Here is a 20247-nt window from a genome sequence, read left to right on the forward strand (position 1 = left end):
AGCCTTCATGATAATACTGAGTCATACTGCACATATACCATTACAACCACATTCAGGTTCACATTGTGTAAGCACACAAAATTAGCAGGGTGGGGGGGTCAACACTCACGTCTCTGGTGAGATAACATTAAGGTCACTGGGTAATTTGTGGGGATGGAGACATGAATTCAAAAGGCACACAGAGACCACCATGGTTGAAATGTTATTTTTATTAAATACTTTCAGATCATTTCAATAATAACAAAGCTATGATGATCTACTAACATTCAAACAAACACTTGATACCTTTTTTTTAAATTCGTGGTTTTATTAATCGTATGGTCATGCAAAAATCCAGCATCCAATTTAAAACCCATAATATAGTCATATGAAGCCCCATAGTATATGGTTAAAATGCAATAAATTTACTAATATAGGGGAACATACCAAGCGAAGATTTAGTTCATCTTTACGGTATTTTTTTTTTTGCTATTCTTTTCATTAAAAAAAAAAAAAAGTATTACATCACTTCATTTTAGTATTTGAAACAGAGCCATATTCATTTACCTTGAGGATGCAGGTAACATACATAGATTTCCATCTTTAAGTAAACACACACAGTGAAAAATTTTACCAGAAAGAAGACATGCATATTTCCTCCTCTCGTAAAACTGCATATAGGTAAAGTTGTTAAAGTGAGTGGCTTTTTAGGGATTTTCTTTTTCATACATCAAGGCTCTAAGAACTATCTAGGTGTTTTTTGTCATTTGAGTCCTTGATTCTATTTTTTTCTTTGTTTTGTTTGACATCTCTTTGACTTAAACTTTTTTTTTTTTCTCTCAAAAGCTGTTTGCCAGAGTAAACTGCACTGAACTTTCACACGAACATTCCCATGGCTGTGTGGAACATCACAACGATGAAGCTGAAGCCACAGGCCAGAGGGAGACGAGCTCGGGCCCTCTGTGACACATCAGAAATAACCAGAGCTGGAGAACGATACACTGCAACATGGCGAAGGGGGCGTCACAGCCCAGTGGCATGCTGCGCCGCAAGGAGGCAGACGAAAGGAGTGGGCACACTTATTTAATCATGAATTTATTCATCATCATCAAAAAAAAAATGATTAAAAACGGACTGAACCCTCTCGCCGCTTGATAAGAACTCTACTTTCCGCCCACTGTTGACATACACACTGGACAAACACTATGGCTCAGCACAAAGTGAAAAGGCATAAAACATCTACCCTTTGCCCACTGGCATTAACAATTCACATGTAAAAACTACTTAACACAGTGAGAAAACAGTACACCAATGATTTCACCATAGACAAACGGATATGTTCTTAAAGGGAGCTTGTTGTGTGTGTGTGTGTGTATGTGTGTGTGTGCGCGCGCGTGTGTGTGCGAGAGAAGTATGAGTCAAACCGTGTGTCACATCACTGTGTCTAACTGTGTGTTTAGGATGGACAAAGGGGGGCTTTTCTAATGGACTCCACCCCCACTACCCACCACCTTATTAGTATTTACATTTCAAACTGGAGAAAAAAAAAAAAGACCTCAGATCACCTATGATAATAACGAACATTACGTACACTAACACTGAAAACATTTACAACAAACCTCGACAAAAAGACCAAAACATTTCGATTGCCTTCTGCTTTACGTATGCCCGACACCAACCGCCCCCCCCTTACCCACCAGTGTTCATGTGACTGCTGGCCACATCCAGCATTTCCATTCGCTCCCAATACAGCCCTAGTGAAGAGGTACAGTCAGATTAAACCACCCACAACCAAAGCAGGACGCAGGACAGACGAGTGTGACGCCCCAAGAGTAGGCCCCCATAGTTATGGGCTGGTGTCAGGGTCATTCTGAGAAGAGGGTGAAAGGACGAAACCCTTGGCCAGGGAATTCATAACCTGAAGTTGCAGAAAAAGTCCAGTCAAAGTTGGACAGAACAGCATAGAGTCTCAAGCTTATGTGCAAAACAGTACAGGCCATATACCCCTCCCCCCAAAAACCAAATGAAACATGCTGCAAATAGTATATAAAATGATATGTGAGAAAGGGTTGGTGACCTACGAGTTTGTGATTGCTGCCACAAGTTAGTAGTGTTTAGCGCCCTCTGGTGCGCAGGAGGCAGACATAAATAGAGAACACCGAACGTTGTTAAAAAGCAAGTGTTCTGCAACTTCAGGTTCTGAGAAGCGAGAGGCTGAGCCAAATCTCAGCACTCAGTGTCAAAGCCTAGTGCGAAGGAGCGAGAACGGAAAGGCCCAAGAAGGCTGGAGGAGGCCGGACAACCACCGCACTCACATGCACCTCCACGTCCCAAACTCAAACACAAAAGACTTGTTCTGAAATCATTTCCCCATATAAATAATTGTGTATATAAGTATGTTAAATAATAACCCTTCCCCTTTTAACAACAAACAAAACCTTTCAAATACAGCATCATTCAGGAGATAAAAAATAAAACAATTCCACAAATCACAATGAGAAATAATCCCCCCCATAATCCCCTTTCCTACCCACCCCCAATAAAATAAAAGAATCATTAAAATAAATGCCTTTCAACATCTAAAGTCTACACTTTGGTGCTTTACTTCTTATACGAACATAATTTGGGCTCTTCCAAGATGCCATCCAAATCACAACTCAAAAAAAAAAAAGCGGTTACTTTTTGTTAAATCAGGAAAAAAAAAACACACCACCAGTCACTAAAATGGGTGTGCAGTCATATTTAAAAACTGACATTGCTAATTAGTATCACATTATTTTAAATGTTCATCTAAATCTCAAAATCTTTTCTGACACTAGTGATCGTTTTCAGTATATATATATAGAGATTTTTTTGCTAATACTTTCAAACGCTTTTCCTCTGATTGAAGGGCAAAATGGGTTGAGCCTGTAGAAAAAGGACAAGACAGCGCCCCCCCACCCCCCCAACTGGGCGTCAGAAACATGCACCACCCAGAGTGCTGGGCTGCAGCCACAGCCGGCTCCCCATGTCTAGCTAGGGTTGCACTGAACTGGTGGTGGTGCCGGATGGCTTTTAAATATTTAATTGTTCTTCTTTTTTCTTTTTTTTAAGTAGGTTTGCTTTTTTTGCCCCCTTGTGTTTTAAAAACTTCTCTTCCGGCTGGGCTCCTGGCGCCAATCCGACCACGGAGAAGAAATGCTCCAATAGGCTTCAGAATTCAGGCAACCTGAGAGGGTGAGAGAGATAGATTGAGTGGAACAGCACTGGGTTCCTTATGCATCATAAGCCTGATAAGCATGATGGGAAATACCTGTGCCCACTGGAGTTCACTGTAATGGTGCAGCGGGGGCTCCTGAGCAGTGGAAATGGACATTGAGCCACTTGGCGTCACGGCGTTGCCAGACGCGGGTCTCTTCGGACTGGCAGCTGCGTGGGCGGCCCTGGCTGTCGATGTACTGGGTCAGGCGGATGTAGGCGATGCAGGCGGCGTCCTCACCAATCAGGTGGACGTGCGGGTTCAGTATGGTTGTGTGCACCGGCTTGCTGTTCTTACTCAAGACTGTAGGGGGCAGCACACGATTAGACGTTTCCCCCTTCATGAAATAAACCACATCTGTTGACAGCACTGAAGCATTTGCAACGCTTCCATGTTTACTTAATCATCTGTCATACATGAATGAATGAGCTCATTAATTAGGGTGGAAATAAGTAATTATACTCAGCAAGATTACAAGTGAGTTTAACTTGTGAAAGAAAAACATTTACGGTTTTCAAAGTAAAACTTGTGAAAATCCATCCCCTCCACCAGGTTTCCAAGTGCTTCTGGTTCAAAGGAGGTCAGGCCAGGATCACAGATTCTCCTGTAAGCAAGGGGAGAAAGAAAAAATACAGAAATAAACCTTCATTGTTAAAATCTGGTCCATATCTGACCCCATCACCCTATATAGCACATGGCAAGCAACAATCAACCCTGCACAAGATGGTAGATATGTAGTGCACAACTAGTTGATCAACATGGCTGCCACCAGATGATGTAAGACACAAACGCTCTTAGAAGAGGGCGTGGCGCAGCACTTACGTGTAAGCTTCAAAGTCTCCATTGTTAATGGCTTCAATCAGCTGCTCCGTCATCTTGATAATCTCCTGCTTGCGAGCTGCAGCCCAGCATAAGGAGGAAAACATTTCAAATATGCATCAGTTACGTGGATATTTCAAATTTTTCAACTATGCTTCACTCTGGGCTGTAAAAGTTTATAAAATGCACCATAGTTGAATAATCTCTTTTTTCTTTTCTTTTTTTAAGTGTAGTCTGATATTGACCCCCAACAATCCAGCTCTCCTCAGCCCCCCATAATCAGCCCTTTTAAGCCTCAACACCAGATGCTCCTTTTTGTGTTAGTCAGCACATCTGAGCTTCGAGGTGCATTACAAGCTGATGATGAAATCTCATTATGCAGCCGGAGGGAGGCTGGGTGCCACATGACTGCAAGGGGGGCGAAACTGGACCATCATCGGCTCAGCATCCTGGCGCCCGTCCTGCCGCACATCCTCTTCTCGGTTAAGAACCACAGACTTTAAGAACCTCCCTTAAAAGCATTGGCATTTGTTTAAGGCACTGTTTTCGTAGAACATTAGATACACACTACTCACACACCCTTCAAGCTCACAGGCGGGCTGTATACATGGTGTAACACACACGCGCGCGTATGTGTATACGGTCCTAAATCTCTGAAGACTGAGGAAGCGGGGGCGCTGTTAGTCACGGATCGCGCAAAAAAGGACAGCGAAGTTGCCCTGACGTTTATGACGACGTGTTGCAAAATCGACGGTCCTGGGCAGTCCTGCACTTACACTGCTGTGCGCTGCTGCCCCCTGGGGGCGTGGAGGACGGGGCGGGCACAGCAGGCTCTAACTCTGGGCAGGAGCTCTGACCTGAACTGTTCCAAGCAACACGCTTAACATCATCATGCAGCGGGGCGGCTGGAAGACAACACATAAATCAGCAACAGCGAAAAACCACAGATCAACAAACCCAACTAGACCACCGCACACCAAGAACAAGGCGACAGGAAGAACAAAAAAAAAAAAAGAAGCTATGCATGTAACTATCAGAATCAAACAACATTTTGCTGGCCCGCGGGCTTAGATCAGCAAAATAAAATTCTATCAGGACCCCCCTCCAACAGCAGGGGGCAGAGGAGACACACACAGCTAGCACAGAAGCTCCAGCAAAAAACAAGTGTGGGAGATTTATGTTAGTAAAATGAATGAGACAGAGCAGGGGTGTGTGTGTGTGTGTGTGTGTGTGTGTGCGTGCATGTAAGGGCCACCGCAGCCACGCTTCTCAGCTGTCTGAAGGGTGTCGGTGTCACACAAATAAATAAATGAAAAGGTCAGTGAACCTCGGAAGGGCAGAACCATTCATTCAGTTTCGTGGGAGGTAGAGGCCGGAGGGAAAGAGAAACATCCTGGGCATTAATGAAGCCGGGCCTCAGCATGCGTGCATTACAAGAGACACAGCAACACACACTGAGGCACCAGAATATCTCCAGGGTACAACTAGGTTAGTTTGCCCACTAATCTTGAAGGTTAGAAGTCAGAGGTGAAAGTTAAGACTAATTGTTCTCATAAGAGAAGACAGACAGCTGATCTGGGAAACATCTACAGTTCTGAAACATCTGATCCTAGATCAGCGTCTGGCTTCGAGGCACCTGACGAAGATGGGTCCAAAGGGGACAACACAGACAGGGCGTCGCGACTGACTTACGGACGGGTGGGCACAGAGGTGGAGGGGGCGGAGACTCTGTCTGTGCAGCAGGCTCCTCAGTGGCACTGCATTGGCTGGCCACAGCACTGTCACTGCTTATAGCTTCTGCTGGCCCTAGCCCCCCCAGCACAAATAAACCCCCACCAATTAGACAAGCAGGGGGGTGGAAACAGTCCTGCCCCCAAACCAAGTGCTCCTCAATCATAAACAATTTCACAACAGACACGGATTATTATACAAGCCGTTTAACCAAAAGACTTCTGTAGGTCCTTTACATGGTCTGTAGGTTTCTTACCGTCTTCGCAGTACAATGAGGGCATTTCTGAGATTCTTCTCAATACTGCTACTCTTTACGTAATTTAAGAGCCAAAGAACATTGGTCCCGAGCTACACCCACCATGTCATTTTGGGGTGCCTCCTGAAACACTGTTTTATCCAGTATGTAACAGTATAAATGTAGTTATTTTTTGGCTACTGGTGACTGCACGGTTTCTATGCAAAGTCAGACTGAGCTCACCTGTCCTTTCAGATGCATTTTCCAGTTCCCTGAAAACAACACTGATTGTTGAATGTCTGAATAAAATGTTGGAATAAGTTCCAACATAACACTATTTTACCATTAAGCTACAGACCTACACAGACCCTCTAGAAGACAAAATCATCCTCTACTATGTCTTTGTACTATGGTTGGCATAGTGTATGCATGTGTTAGTAGGAATCAGCATGTCCACATACACACACTATGTACTGTTTCAGGGGGGAGAACATTTTCACTGCAGTAAACTGCAGGCATGTGTTGTGACGTCAGCAGACATGCCTGGAGGGGCCGGAGTCTTGTGCGTCAGACACTGGCCTACCCTAAAAAATGGCAAATTTTCCAGAAAAACCCGAACACTGAGTGTGCATGAATGAAGGAGCAAAATCACTAGCCTGACCTCATCTGACAACCATAAACAGGAATAAATAAAACTACAATAAAGAGCTGAACATTTGCTCATTTACCAGCCAAAAAATCAAAAATCATTCCCTTTTGGAGAGAGAGAAAGCACCCATTACTCATCCCCCATGGACCCTTGTGTTCATCTATGTACCCTAAATTCCGTGTATATATATGGGCACTCTATATTGCACTCTATGGGCACTATATCATGCCTACTAATTTTTTAAGAAAAAAATAATTTTACATAAATTAGCCACACGTCTATACGATGGAGGTGTGACCTTTGAAAAATTTGATATTAAAGGAGCAAGACGTTACAGGAAGCTGCAAATAATTTTTGTCAGAACAGTGCTTTTATCAGTACTAAAAGTTGTCGTCTTCAGTATTGAACAGCATCAAGGTATGCAATTACTTTCGTCACACATTTTCTCTGTATAAATAGAGGAAAAGCAAAAGTCATTGATCACTATCGCCATCGTCCTCCTATGTGCTAATGTGCAGCAGCTCTATTTTCTTCAACAGCCAGACGATGACAGAAAAGGTTACACAATGTTTGTTGGGTTTCAGTGTTTTGGTTATAGTAATTATGGTTCAAATTTAAATTATAATATTATAATTATATATTATACATTATATAATAATTATATTATTACATTATATATAATATATTATATAAGAACATGTCATGTCTATGTGTATTTATTAATTTATTGTTTAAATCGGTCATAATATGTAATCAGTCAATATGGGGAAAATATACTGCAATTAATTCATATGAATTCTGCGATACATTAATATGAATTTTAACATAAAAATATGTTTGATGTTTGTATGAAGCTAAATAAAATCAGGATTAACTGAAGTGAAACACATTTCAATGCTTTTACACAAAACAAATGGCCACTAAAATGCCCTAATGTTTTTCTATGTTTAATGATGAACAATAATCTCATTCACAACTCACTGATGTAACAGGCACTGTCCCAAATCCATATAAAATCATTCATAAATACTTGATTTCAGCCATTCAGGCTTTTATTCAAATTTAGTTCTACTAGAGTATATCCCAAATAAAAACAGATCTTGGAGAGGAAAAAAAAAAAAAAAATTGGTCATACAAGGACCAATCTACTTATTGCACACTTGACAGGCAACCCTCCATTGGACTCCCTGTTGGACTCCCTATTTCAATCCAATGTCAGGCCATCCTTCACCCAGCCCCTCACTCTACAGTCAGAACCTGTCTGGGAGGCGGGTGTGGAGGACCAACACAGGTCTCTCAATCACCGATACGCCTTCATACAGTCCACCACTATCGCGCAATACAGACGTTTGCCACAGTGTAAGACTTACATACACACGCTGAACCGAACATGGAGAGAAAGGTGAGAGAGACATGCAGAGATGTAAATTTGGACAGTTTACCTTTCCTACCTTTGACGTCCTCCTCTTCTGTGGTGTTGCAGCTCTCAGTGGAGCCCTGTGAAAAGAGTTAGCAAGAAGAGCGGGGAGAAGGGACACACAAAAACACAGAAATATATGAAAAGTAAGGACGAGTAAAGCAAATAAAGAAGGTAGAGGAGGAATGGACCAAGGCAGGGACATGCACACACCATAAGGTCCTCCCTCCACCAGGAACACCAACCCTGCACAAACCAGCCAGTCCAGCAGAAAGGGAAGCGCAGAAGCAGTTCTGGTGAGCTGTGTGTGTGTGTGTGTGTGTGTGTGTGTGTGTGCGCAGTAGGGGGAGCTACTGAGGGTCTGCATTAGTGTTGAGCCAGTGTGGCTGGTTAAAAGCGGAGACTAGTTTAACCGGGTTCTGCATGTTAGTGGGTGGGCGGGTGGTCCATGCCTGAAGAGAGGGGTTTACTCCAGCTTCACCACTTTGTTTGAGAAGAAGAAACTTCAGAGCTTGGTTAATAATTAGTCGGTCAAAGCAAACAACGTGTTGTAAACTGCGGTAAACCCCTTCCGCAGAGGCTCCTGAGTGTGGTAGGCGGTGGTAGTGTTAGTATTAGTGTGGTAGATGTGAGCAGAACTGTGAGCCTCAGGCTTACCTTGGTGCCATCAGCTGGGTTGTGCACGACAGTGCTCTGTGGTTCCTGGGGGAAGCAGGAGAGAGTTTACCATGCTGGGCCATGAGGGTGGCAGAGGAGGGGACAGAAAGAAGTAGAGGCAGGGAAAGAGAGAGAGAGAGAGAGAGAGATGGCAGGATAGAGAGACTAAAACTATACACACAATGAGATACAAGCAGAGAAGGAGCCAGCCAGCAGAGAGAAACAGAGAGGGAAGCATGAACTAACACATATATAGAAAAAAAGAAACTGAAAGACAGGGACAGATGACAGAAATGGACAACGGGATGTAAAACACAGCCCACTACATCAGATGTAGCACACGGGGCATGTTCACTAATTTCACAAAGTATATTTCCTGGATATACAGGAATAAACGGACCAATGGGGAAGGAATGCAAAACTAATTCCCCCTGAAAAACATCTACTTTCACAATTTTAATAAAGGATTCTAACTATTAACTATGAATCACAATTAACCAAAGAAATGTACCATTATGTTAATTCTTACAAGTACTCATTTCACAAGCCTTGACCCTGTATTATTTCTGAGCATACCGAGACCAAATGTTTGGTTCTAATTAAATAAAAAAAATTATATTGTAAAATTCTAAATGTTATTTTTACTTTACTTGCAAAATAATAGCTTTTGCTTTTTGTGCGCTCCACACTCTGCGTTGTTTTATTTAATGATTATTCAACAAAAATTTGGTGTGGAAGTTGTGCAAACTAAACACTTCAAATAAAAGTCAATAGATCCTATTCAGAACAGTATACATGTTGGTTTCATTAGTACAGTTGCAATGTATATGAACTGATTAGTCAAAGTAGGATTTAATTATGTAATATGTGATCAAAGAGACAGACATCTCATTTATCTTAAACAACTTGAATTAAATACAGAGTGACACAGAGAAAGAGAAAAGCGCTTCTTGAACCTGTTCTTTTCCCAGGGTTTCTGCAGGTTTAAGGAAGCCAAATTTAAGACTTAAGACCTTTAAGACCCTGCATTGAAGTCACCAACTACATTTGTCCAAAGGCAATGAGTTTTTCTTGGCAGACACTGTGAGGGCCAGATGCTCTTCTAAAATATAATATTAATTGTATTTTATCTTTAGCAGTAGTATATTATTATTTGATATATTAATTGTCCTTCCAAATCTCTTATTTTTTTAGTCTTTGTCACTGTTAACACTCATATTACCTGCACTGCAACAAGCCCCTAGGGAGCGAATTCGTTATTTTCGATTTGTAATATTTGTAGTCATTTCCAGTGGTGGTTTTTGATATGGGCAACATGGGTTGTTGATGGGAAATTGTGGATGGGGCAGCATCATGGGCATCGCCCACTCCAATTTGTTCCCCCCTTTTTTGCGTGCAGTTTTTTATTGGGAGGAAGGCCGTCCCATATTTGGCAGTTGGAGGGGCCTCACACAGGGCACCAAACAGGCCCCTGCTTATTTCCATATGCACTCGGCACATAGTAAACCCAGAAGTTGGTGGATTCCAGACCGATTTTACATTTACATTTAAGGCATTTGGCAGACAGATTTAAGGCTTGTGTCATTTGATTTATTAGGTCTGCAGTATTTTTAAGACCTTTAAACTCTGGATTTAAGGATTACTGGTCATTCTAATGATATTTAAGGCCTTAATTTTTAAAAATTTAGTTTAAAGATCTGCGACAATCTTGTTTTCAGGATTCGTGGAATCTTTGTTCAGAGCATTTCAACATGTATGGTGGAGAAGAGAATTGGAGAATAAGATGAAAGGGAGAGAGATGAGAGAGAAGATATAGAGAGAAAGAGAGATGGTGGTGGGGACAGAGAGGTATGGGGTGGAAGGGATGAAGGTTCTGCACACCCAGCATTATCCACAGTAGCCACAGCACAGCTTTGAGCAGAATTTCGCCATTCCCAAAAGTTCTGGGTTCAGAGGTCACAGGACTATATGACTCTGAGACCATGTCTGACGTGAGATGGTATAAGATGGCAGGCGGCTGAAAGCCAAAAGATGGGAGCACTAGAGAAAAATTACTCAAGTCCACCCACCACACCAACACAACTGCCGCTGCTGTAGACACACACACAGTCCTACAGCACACACTCCCTCTACACTGCACAAGAAGTGAAGATGCAGCCCCCGCACCCAGCTTCAGGGGATTCTGAAATCATGGATGGACCACACAAATAAAAATCTATATGAGGTGGCACTGGCCACCATGCTGTTATGGAGCAGAAAGGCCTTCTGATGTGCTGATGAGGAGTTTCTGCTTGGACCTTGAGGATTTTGCCCTGTCTCCCAGTCCACTGGCAGGGGGGGCGAGGCCTGGGCCGCACTGCACATAAGACGTGGGTTGAGGGTCCTGAAATTTCCTCTAAATCGTGTGCGTGTGTGTTGGTGTTACATGTTTTCAGAGGAAGGGTCTTGTGGAAGACAGATCTGTCATTACGCTGACCCCCCACCCCGGTTTATGGAGAGATGGACATTAAACCACGATAGTCCACCTTTCATCAGCCAACACGCAGACTCCAGGCTCTATCATTAATAAATAAGCAGGGACTGCATCTTCACCTCTGCTGGGACAAATCTGCTTCCTGCTGTTACTGGATCCTGCTTCACCCTGGGAGTTGAGGAGCGAGAGGCTGCGGCACACAGCCGCAGAAAAATAAACGCTGCAATAACATTTCATCCCACAAGGGAGGGCTTGCAGCTTCTAGGTGAGCCAACTGATGAACTGCTCGACATCTACTGAAACAGGAGCCAATAAAGAGAGGAAAACTGCAGGCGCACATTCATTTGTATCAATCACCAATCAAAAGAATTCAATCATCACAGATTCTCCAAACAACAACGGCATGGCAGAAATCAGGAGGCGGAAGGGGAAAAAATAAAAAATCAAATCAAACAAAGTAAACCACGGGATGGACAGAGATGGAGCACTAAACGAAATACAGCTAGTGAAACTAACACAGAAAACAAGTAAAGCAAAATCTGAGTAGGAGAAGTTAAGATGAGATACCATTGGAGCTGAAGATGATATGCTGTTGTCTTTGGTGCTGCTGGTATTGCTTACTACACTGTTTTTACTGTTGTTTGTCTGCGGCTGGGGCAAAAAAAAAAAAAAGCAATAAAATAAATCTTGTAATTTTCCGTTGAAAACACTGGCAGGAAGAATACAAAAACACAGAGAAGGAGTCAGCCATCCAATCAGAGCACAGAAGATGAGGGCTGTGTGCATAGGTCCCTACCGGATTCGTTAAAGATCAAATCTGACTGACTGACTGTAGAAGGTTGACTTCTGTACGTTTGAGATTCGGTGATTAAAAGGGTGGAGTGGGTGGGTGATGGGTGTTAGTCCCGCCCTCTCAAAATGATGCTGGAGGTCTACAGTTGCACTCTTTTGGAAAGCTGTGGGTATGATGGGTATTTTTATGACGTGCATGGGCTTGTGAGAGCCCGACTAGCTTCATACAGACAAAACGGAACTTTAACATTCCTGGAATGTCCTTGCTCTCTGTGGTTTTCCTGCGCTTGTATACGCCAGGGGATGGGACAACCAATCAATACGGTAATGTATACATCATGTTAATTCCTCCAGCTCATATCCAGGGTTACTGAGTGCTTAAAATTGTGTTTTTATTTCATGGAGAAAGGTGTGCTGTGTTCTTGCAGAGTCAAAAAATCTGAATCAGGGTCATTTCTGATTCTACTTTTTAAAAATGATTACAAATCTCACAGATGACACGGAACTGTTGTAAAACACATGAATATCTGATTATCTCATTGTTATCATGGGTACAGTGATTGTATCACAGTTTTTATGTGATTAGTGCGTATTTGTGTCTCCCTTGTCTCCTAACCTCACGTGTAATATTTAAAAATATCGAAACACAAAAACACTCGCTTCAAGTAACAGCACCAGATACTCAGAGAGACAAGAGTCATTTCCCTCCCATCTGTAAGGAGAGAGATTAGAATTTAAATCACTTAAACTTTACACAAAGATTAGAACTGAAGTTTAGTCTACGCTTGGACACAAGTCAAAGTGGCTTCTGTGCAATAAGAGTCCAAAAGCCTGTGCATGCAGTGAATGGGCTTGACGAAAAGGGTTTTCTTGTTTCAAAAGATCAAACGCGTATACTGTGTTATACAAAAGCACTTGAACAAATCTGATAAAAGGGGGGGAATGAAAGACAGGAAGAAGCTAAAAAAAAGGGCAGGTATAAAAGAAATAAGAGCAAAAAGCGACTAGATGACTAGAATTCCTCACAAAATCAGAGACAGGAGATGCTGTGCTGGTGGCATGACGCAAGCTCTCAGGTCTTTGGGGATCGACTGAGAAGAGTCGCTGGATACCTTCAAACAGTGGCAAAGGGACACCATTCTACAGACTAAACCACAGAGGTTCACTTGTCCTTTCCTGGATATCAAAAAGATGTCCAGTGGCCAAAAGCATTTGAAGAGCAGATTGTGTCCATGTTCAGCATCTGAACACAAATCTGTCACTGACTAAGCGTGACAGATGCCCATGAATGAAAGCAAACCGATGACACGCCAAAAACAAGACAGCTAGAAGCACTGCACTGAAGCCATGAAACCAGACTGGTGCTGTACCACTGGGTGATGGGGTGCCAAACATTTGGGCCAATGTGGTGCCATGGTGGGCAGTGGGGGGGAAGGAGGGGGCGGGGGTTCAAGGGTTGGCTTTCTAAATACTACCGTGGATGTAGCAATAAATCAATTATATTTACTAGTCAAATCTGGTGTTTGTAATTTTTATTAATCTTGCAGGTAACCAAAAGACAGAAAATGTAACATGAAGAAACCCAGAATAATGATGTGTCGATGGAAGGAATCAAACGAATATATTACACGCTATTAACAAAAAAACTATAACAAAAAGCCCCCCCCCCTACATTTGCTAGGCCAAGGCTGCCATCATGGGGTGTCCTGGGCTCTATGTCCCTTACCATGAAGGCGACCACATGATCTTCAATGGCACCAGAATAGAGTAAGAATTTTTGCTTGTGTCTTTGAATTGGCTTCTGGAACTGCTTATTTAAAAAAAAAAGTGGTTTAGTGGTGAATCTATAAAGTCCCAGAGGGAAGGAATTGTTTTAGGTTTCTGAAACCTCAGATGTAGCTGATACGGTGGGCTTTGCTCACAGCAGGTCTCTAGGGCGTGTGATTCCCATGCAGTAGCAGTTTGGCCTGGCTGCAGGAGAAGGCACTGAGACACGGTGGAGGTGGAAGGCACAGCGCACAGTGCTCATGTGTGTTGATGCACGCGCACGCACACACACACATACACACACACATTAAAAAAAAAAAAAAAAAAAAAAAAAAAAAAGTCAAAAGGAATGATCATGACAGGGGTGTCAACAGAAATCAAAAACCAAAAAAAAACATATTTTGGGCAAAAAAACAAAACCATACAAACGCTTCTACCTTCTCAACCAAGAAAACGAGAGAAAGACGGGGCGAGGGGAAAGACATGGAACAGGTCTCACCATTAAACAAACACTGGAGCTGGACTTCCTTTTCTGAACAGGTTGAAACGCAGAAGAAGAAAAAACAAGGAATCATAGGGAAAGAAGAGCCAATAAAAATAAAATTGCATCCCAAAGGAGAAATAAAACGAAAAATATAACCTCATAATATCTTTCATAAAGCCAAATGAGGAGGAAATGTTGTTTATGGGAAATGAAAATCTGAGGAAGTCCGCTAATAAATGCATCAAATAGACTGTGCCCGGATATAAATGAGGTCAATCTATTAGTCGTTAAATGTTATATACGATCAACCCTTGTCAGTCATAACTCTTCACTGCATGCACTGAACCCAGGAAGAAAAATAAGATTTCTGATTTCTGAAGTAACACAAAATGATCGCTGTCAGCAAATAAAGGGACCTAAACAGGGTTGAGAGCTAGTCTGTCATCTGACGTCTGACAGTTCTGTGGTTTTATTGTTACGATCCAGTTTGTGGAAAAGCTGGCTGCATGCAGCAGGGAAAAAGCGGCAAGTGATTTAATCATGAGCGACTTGCCCATATAAAAAAGGAAAAGAGTGAACACAATAGGTAAAATTGTCACAATTGTTATCCCACACACAGTGCATAGAGCTGTGCCCAATAAAAGTCCTGTTTTGTCTGTGTACAAGCTTGCCTGTAATTACATTATACATACATAATTGTGATTATAATATTGGGTCTCAATGTAGATAACTTTAATGCAAAGAAATATTATATTATCTATACCTGAACCCTGTAAAAGAAAGACGAAACATCATATTTCAGAATCAAAAGAATTAAACAGAGAACTAGAGAGACACTTTGAATGAAAGGAGGAATATGAAATATTAATTTGGGAAAAAGAAAACAACGAGAGCAGTACACAACACTTACCTTCACTCCATCTGACTTTTTATTCAGTAAACTCTTGCATGCTGAAACAATGAAACAAAAGAGTGTAATTAACCAGCCATTTAAAACAATGACCTTTACCCTAATGAACAGAAAGGAGTAAACGGAAGACCCAAACTGAGAGCCTTACAGTCCAGGCCCACACCTAAACAGGGTGTTACAGCTACATGCAATTGTAAGGACTCAGTTTCAGCACATTTCCGGTACCCGGTACCGAAGGCTCAGCCTCTTTTCAGATCCAAACTACATTGTCGTAATAACCTATGGAAGCGAAAAATGACTTAATGAATATAATATCAGCATAAACGTAAACGTATCGGAAATAATTAGTCTTGAGTTCTAATGAAGTGCTGCATTCAGTAATGCAGGTCTGTCACTGTAGAACATTCACGAATCATTAGAAAACCCTTTAGAACAAAAACTGTTTCAATAAACGTTGCACCGGCAACTTTGTCAATGACTTCCTTATTCGTTTAAAAAAATTTTATCCAAAATTTGCAATTTATTCTATTAATCTTTGTTCATGATCACTTCTAAATGACTCAAAACTTTAGAACAGATTGTTAAGGATCAGCCCAGCTTTCCCCCAACCAGTCTGCAGCGATTTTGTTTTCGTGTGTCGCGTCTTTATGACCTTTGCTTGCTTGGAGCTGATTCTTCTTTTGTCCAGTGGAAAACATGATATATTTCAATATAGTTGAAATAAGTAATAATAATACTGTTGTTATTATTATTTGTGCTTGTGATAGGATGATGTGCAGGGTCAGCACAACCCAGTAGGACAAACAAAGATTCCACAGGGCTGAGGATTTCATGTTAACATGTGCTACATTCTACAATTCAAGAAGATTGAAACTTGAAACATATATCTATCTTCAAAGAATATTTCTAACATTAGATGGTGCAAATAACATAAATATACAAAAAATCTAATTTAATCTTCTAGTTTAGTTTCCTTGGTTCCATTAAGATCTCTGTTTTATACGGTGCGGGATTTCAGCAGTGATATGAATATGAGAAAACACACAAAAAAATCTGAGCAGGCCTTTGTTTTTGTCTTTAAAGGTCCCTTACCTTCCAGTGTGAAAAAGTAGGAAGAGGGGCATCGCAAAAAGCAAGAAAAAAAGGGAAAAAATATCAATGATCTCTTCAGATTAAGTGACAAAAATTGCAGGCAAAGGAAAGAAAGGAAATAAATCTCCTTCTGGTTTGTTCTGGGCAATTCATGCAAAAAAAAAAAAAAAAAAACATGCGATAGTGGGAGAAGAATAAAAAGAAAAATCCACTAAAAGAAAGCCCCAAGTTATTTCACAACAGGTTCTTAGTCACAGCATGAGCCATTCAGAGTGATAAAAAGGTCAAGTGTAGTTGCAACATCATCCACTGGGGTAAAGTTAGTGATTAGGAGACACAAAAAAAAAAAACAACAAAAACCCACAACGTATCCTAGAAATTTCACCAGCATGAAAAACATGCATCCTGACTAATCCCACCCCCGTTTCCTCAGAATCATCCATCAGGTCCTGCCAAGCCCATAAGGTCAAACCAGGCAGAAAAACAAGATCTAAAGCACTGCAGGCAGCTCATCGTCCTCAAACAGCACGAGAAATTAGGCAGGCAAGACGAGAGAAGTGCAAACCAGGACATGAGCTTCTCCACCCATGCAGACATGCCGGCCCTTGGAGGAGGTGAAATCACAGTGCAGAAGGGTCGCAACACAAATGCAGTGACTTGAAGTTGATTTGGTCTCGAGGGCTACGGCTACCCTACTCTAGCCTTACACTAACGTCGACTACACAGCGTGTGTTGGGCACCAGAGAGGTGAAAGGTCAACCACTAACCACATAAAAATACAGAAATAAAAATAAAAACAGAAGGACTTCACACTTTTCCCTGTATGCTTAAATACATTGAAGACTGCCATCCATTAGCTCTGGTGGATCTCAGCCACTACTGCTGGGTCTTGCTGGTGCTTGTAGTGGTGCATGTACGGTAAAAGATTTGCATGCGGCAAATTAGTGTTTTGCGAGTTTTTATTTGCTGTGATTCCATTACACTGAAGTCAGGGCTGAACTCCTGCTCCTTGTCTTCTTGGCACAACAATGCGGTTTCTTAGAAGACGAGTTATTCTTACGGATAAACTATGCACCAACAACGGCAGATACTGAGTCAAAACACTCAAATTCCTCGAGTCCCGTGAAAAAGTGACCGTTTAAAACGTTTTAAAAAGTCCACACAATGTGCAGTACTGCACACACCAAAAAAGTATACTTTCTGCACATTTTTTGTATAATGTAAAATAATCTCAACAAATGATGTGTCTGATCGTATATCACCCTTCAATATTATGACATTAATACGAGTTCCCCTGGCCTGTCTCTGGTCCTGCAGTGGCTAGAAATGGCGATGTGTGTAAAGTGTGGTTTGGTCATCCTGCTTCACTGTTCACTGAGAGTGGCAGCTCAGCCGGTCGGATCTGGAACTCGTCCCCTTATTTCATCAGAAGGGGAAAGGTTACCTCCCCTCTCTCATGATTTTTCTGCCCTGAGAATTTCCCGCCCCTCCCCTAAAACATTATCTCCACCGACCGTCATGGCGCATTGCATTTGCTCTGTGATTGGATGTACAAACGAGTTCAGTCACGCGAGAATTTGTCGAACTAGTGGGTTCATTTAATTTCTTTCCGGAAAAACAGCAACTAAACCGCCTGTCCGGACCAAACATTGTGGTTGGTGAATGGTGACGACGACATCATTTCCACAAATGCTTGCTTCTATAGGCCGCTCTCCTCCTCGTCCCGCCTCTCTTCTCCTCATTCGCATTTATAGCTGCAGACACTGAAACGCCGCGTTCTGGGAAATCTCATTGTGTGGCTGTAATTCCAGAAAGAGACTTCAGGTGCAGTATTAGGGGACCAACTAGACCGATATAAAAGCACGGAATCTTTTAAGACTGAGATCCACCGTAGCCAGTGCATGAGTAAGTGACTGGAGATGTAATGTGACTATCCCATGTGAAGGAGCAGGAGGTTCTTCCTGAAGCCTGTCCTACATCGTGACACAGGTACAGGGTTTATGTCTCTCTGTGTGTGTGTGTGTGTGTGTGTGTGTGTGTGTCTTCAAACACAGGGTGGGACAGACTCCCTCAGGCTACATGCTGGTAGAGAAGCATGGAGGCACAGGTAGTGTCATCCACACCCCTCCCAGTGACGTACCTTCCTGTGCCAAAGCAGCAGTGCTGGTGGTGGCTGCAGCGGGGCTGGTGTGCTGCCGCCCCACTATTGGATAAAGAGGCATTTCGTTGGGAGGGGCGAGCTACTTAGAGAGGCGGAGCCTCCAAACAATGTTCTCAAACCCAGCCTGAACACTTACTGATGATTTAAAGCATAGTACAATGAACATAAACGTCGCTGGACACAGAAATTGAGGTCCTCGGAATAAAACACCACATTTCCTCAAGCTTTGATCAATTATTAGTAGAGAAAAACTACAGAAGATTTTTGTTATGTGTGTTGAAAAGAAATGAACTTACTAGCATTTAGTAGGAAAATAGCCTCTACTGAAAGTGTATTTAGATGTTTTGTGCAGTCGATGGTTTGGCAGGGAACATTTATTTTAGACTTTGCAGAGTAACTCACCCGAGAAGTTTCTGGAAACAAGCATGGTTGTAAGAATGGCTCCCTGTAAATAACAAATTTTATATTTAGCCTCACAGTGCAATGTCAGTGCAGCCCAGTCTCACAAATCCCACTGTGTGCTTCAGGTAAACTGTACCTTGAGTTTTCTCCTGGCGTTAAACTTACGCAGGCACTCTACTGTTTCCTGACGGTGCATCATGGAAGCCACGGTGGAGCGTTGCTGCGGAACCAAATTCAGAGTTCAGATGCTGTCATTACATTTCAGAGGAGATGAAGGGTGGTGTGCGACTACAGGAGACAGACGAACTTACGCAGACCCATGGGTGCTTCAGAGCCTGATCGGCTGTAATTCTCTTGGCTGGGTTGATGGTCAGCATCTGGTTAATAAGGTTCTTAGCTTCAGGGGTAACAGTGTCCCACTCAGGAGACGGGAACTAAAGAATGAATACAGATGTCTGAAAACACTTACGCATGTGAGCAAGCAAGCAAGCAAGCACACACACACACACACACACACACACACACACACAACTGACATTCCTGCACACATACATTACTGTGCAAAAGTTTTAGTCAGTAGTGAAACGAATGAAAGGCTTTTCTCCCCAGCAGTAAGTTATAGTCAGTAAAATCAAGTACAAATGAGGCTCAGTAGTGCGTGTGGCCTCCACGTTCCTGTATGACCTCCCTCCAACATCTAGTCGTGCTCCTGATGCGGTGGAGGATGATCTCCTCCCAGACCTGGACTAAAGCATCCGCCAACTTCTGGACAGTCTGTGGTGCAACGTGGCGTTGGTGGATGGAGCGAGACATGATGTCCCAGATGTGCTCAATTGGATTCAGGTCTGGGGACCAGGTGGGCCAGTCCATAGTATCAATGCCTTCGTCTCGCAGGAACTGCTGACATTCCAGCCACATGAGGTCTAGCATTGTCTTGCATTATCATACCACCCTCATGGAGTCTGTTTGTGAACAATTGAGCAGACACATGCATATTTGTGGCCTGCTGGAGGTCATTTTGCAGGGCCCTGGCAGTGGTCCCCCTGTTCCTCATTGCACAAAGGCGGAGGTAGAGGTCCAGCTGCTGGGTTGTTGCCCTCCACGTCTCCTGAGGTACTGGCCTGTCTCTTGGTAGCACCTCCATGCTCTGGACACTACACTGGCAGATACAGATAACCTTCTTCATACAGCTTGCACTGTTGTGCCATCCTGGATGAGCTGCACAACCTGAGCCACTTGTGTGGGTTGTAGACTCTGTCTCAAGTGACCAAAATATCAGACAAAAAGCATAGGAACTGAGAAGCGCGCCTTTATTGGGGACGTCCTTCTAATTACCTATAATTTACCACCGGTTGGCTGTTCCATTTGAAGAACAACATGTGAAATTGATTGTCCATCAGTTTTGCTTCCTAACGGCACAGTTTGATTTCACAGGAGTGTG

At 42.6% G+C, this 20247-nt stretch overlaps 1 protein-coding gene across 28 annotated transcripts in view; it reads right to left on the reverse strand.

Annotated features, from left to right (window-relative positions):
- Positions 1-191: 191 nt before the first annotated feature.
- Positions 192-20247, reverse strand: part of camk2g2 (calcium/calmodulin-dependent protein kinase (CaM kinase) II gamma 2) — a 52402-nt gene continuing 32346 nt past the window's right edge. The window contains exons 10-23 of one of the 28 annotated variants that reach the window (XM_028988288.1): positions 19118-19240; positions 18943-19026; positions 18807-18849; positions 18384-18446; positions 15152-15192; positions 11766-11849; positions 8726-8770; positions 8103-8148; positions 5729-5842; positions 4813-4941; positions 4040-4115; positions 3727-3821; positions 3272-3520; positions 192-3187 (exon numbers count right to left, since the gene is read on the reverse strand). In XM_028988288.1, the coding sequence (XP_028844121.1) occupies positions 3288-3520; positions 3727-3821; positions 4040-4115; positions 4813-4941; positions 5729-5842; positions 8103-8148; positions 8726-8770; positions 11766-11849; positions 15152-15192; positions 18384-18446; positions 18807-18849; positions 18943-19026; positions 19118-19240 (1176 nt within the window). In that variant the 3' untranslated portion in view covers positions 192-3187; positions 3272-3287. Of the gene's footprint in view, positions 3188-3271; positions 3521-3726; positions 3822-4039; positions 4116-4812; positions 4942-5728; positions 5843-8093; positions 8149-8725; positions 8771-11765; positions 11850-14256; positions 14290-15151; positions 15193-18383; positions 18447-18806; positions 18850-18942; positions 19027-19117; positions 19241-20247 lie in introns of all 28 variants that reach the window. The other 27 variants (XM_028988287.1, XM_028988290.1, XM_028988297.1 and 24 more) reach the window with 27 other exon arrangements.

This window comes from Denticeps clupeoides, chromosome 8, assembly GCF_900700375.1.
Source record: "Denticeps clupeoides chromosome 8, fDenClu1.1, whole genome shotgun sequence".
NCBI classification, from domain to species: domain Eukaryota; kingdom Metazoa; phylum Chordata; class Actinopteri; order Clupeiformes; family Denticipitidae; genus Denticeps; species Denticeps clupeoides.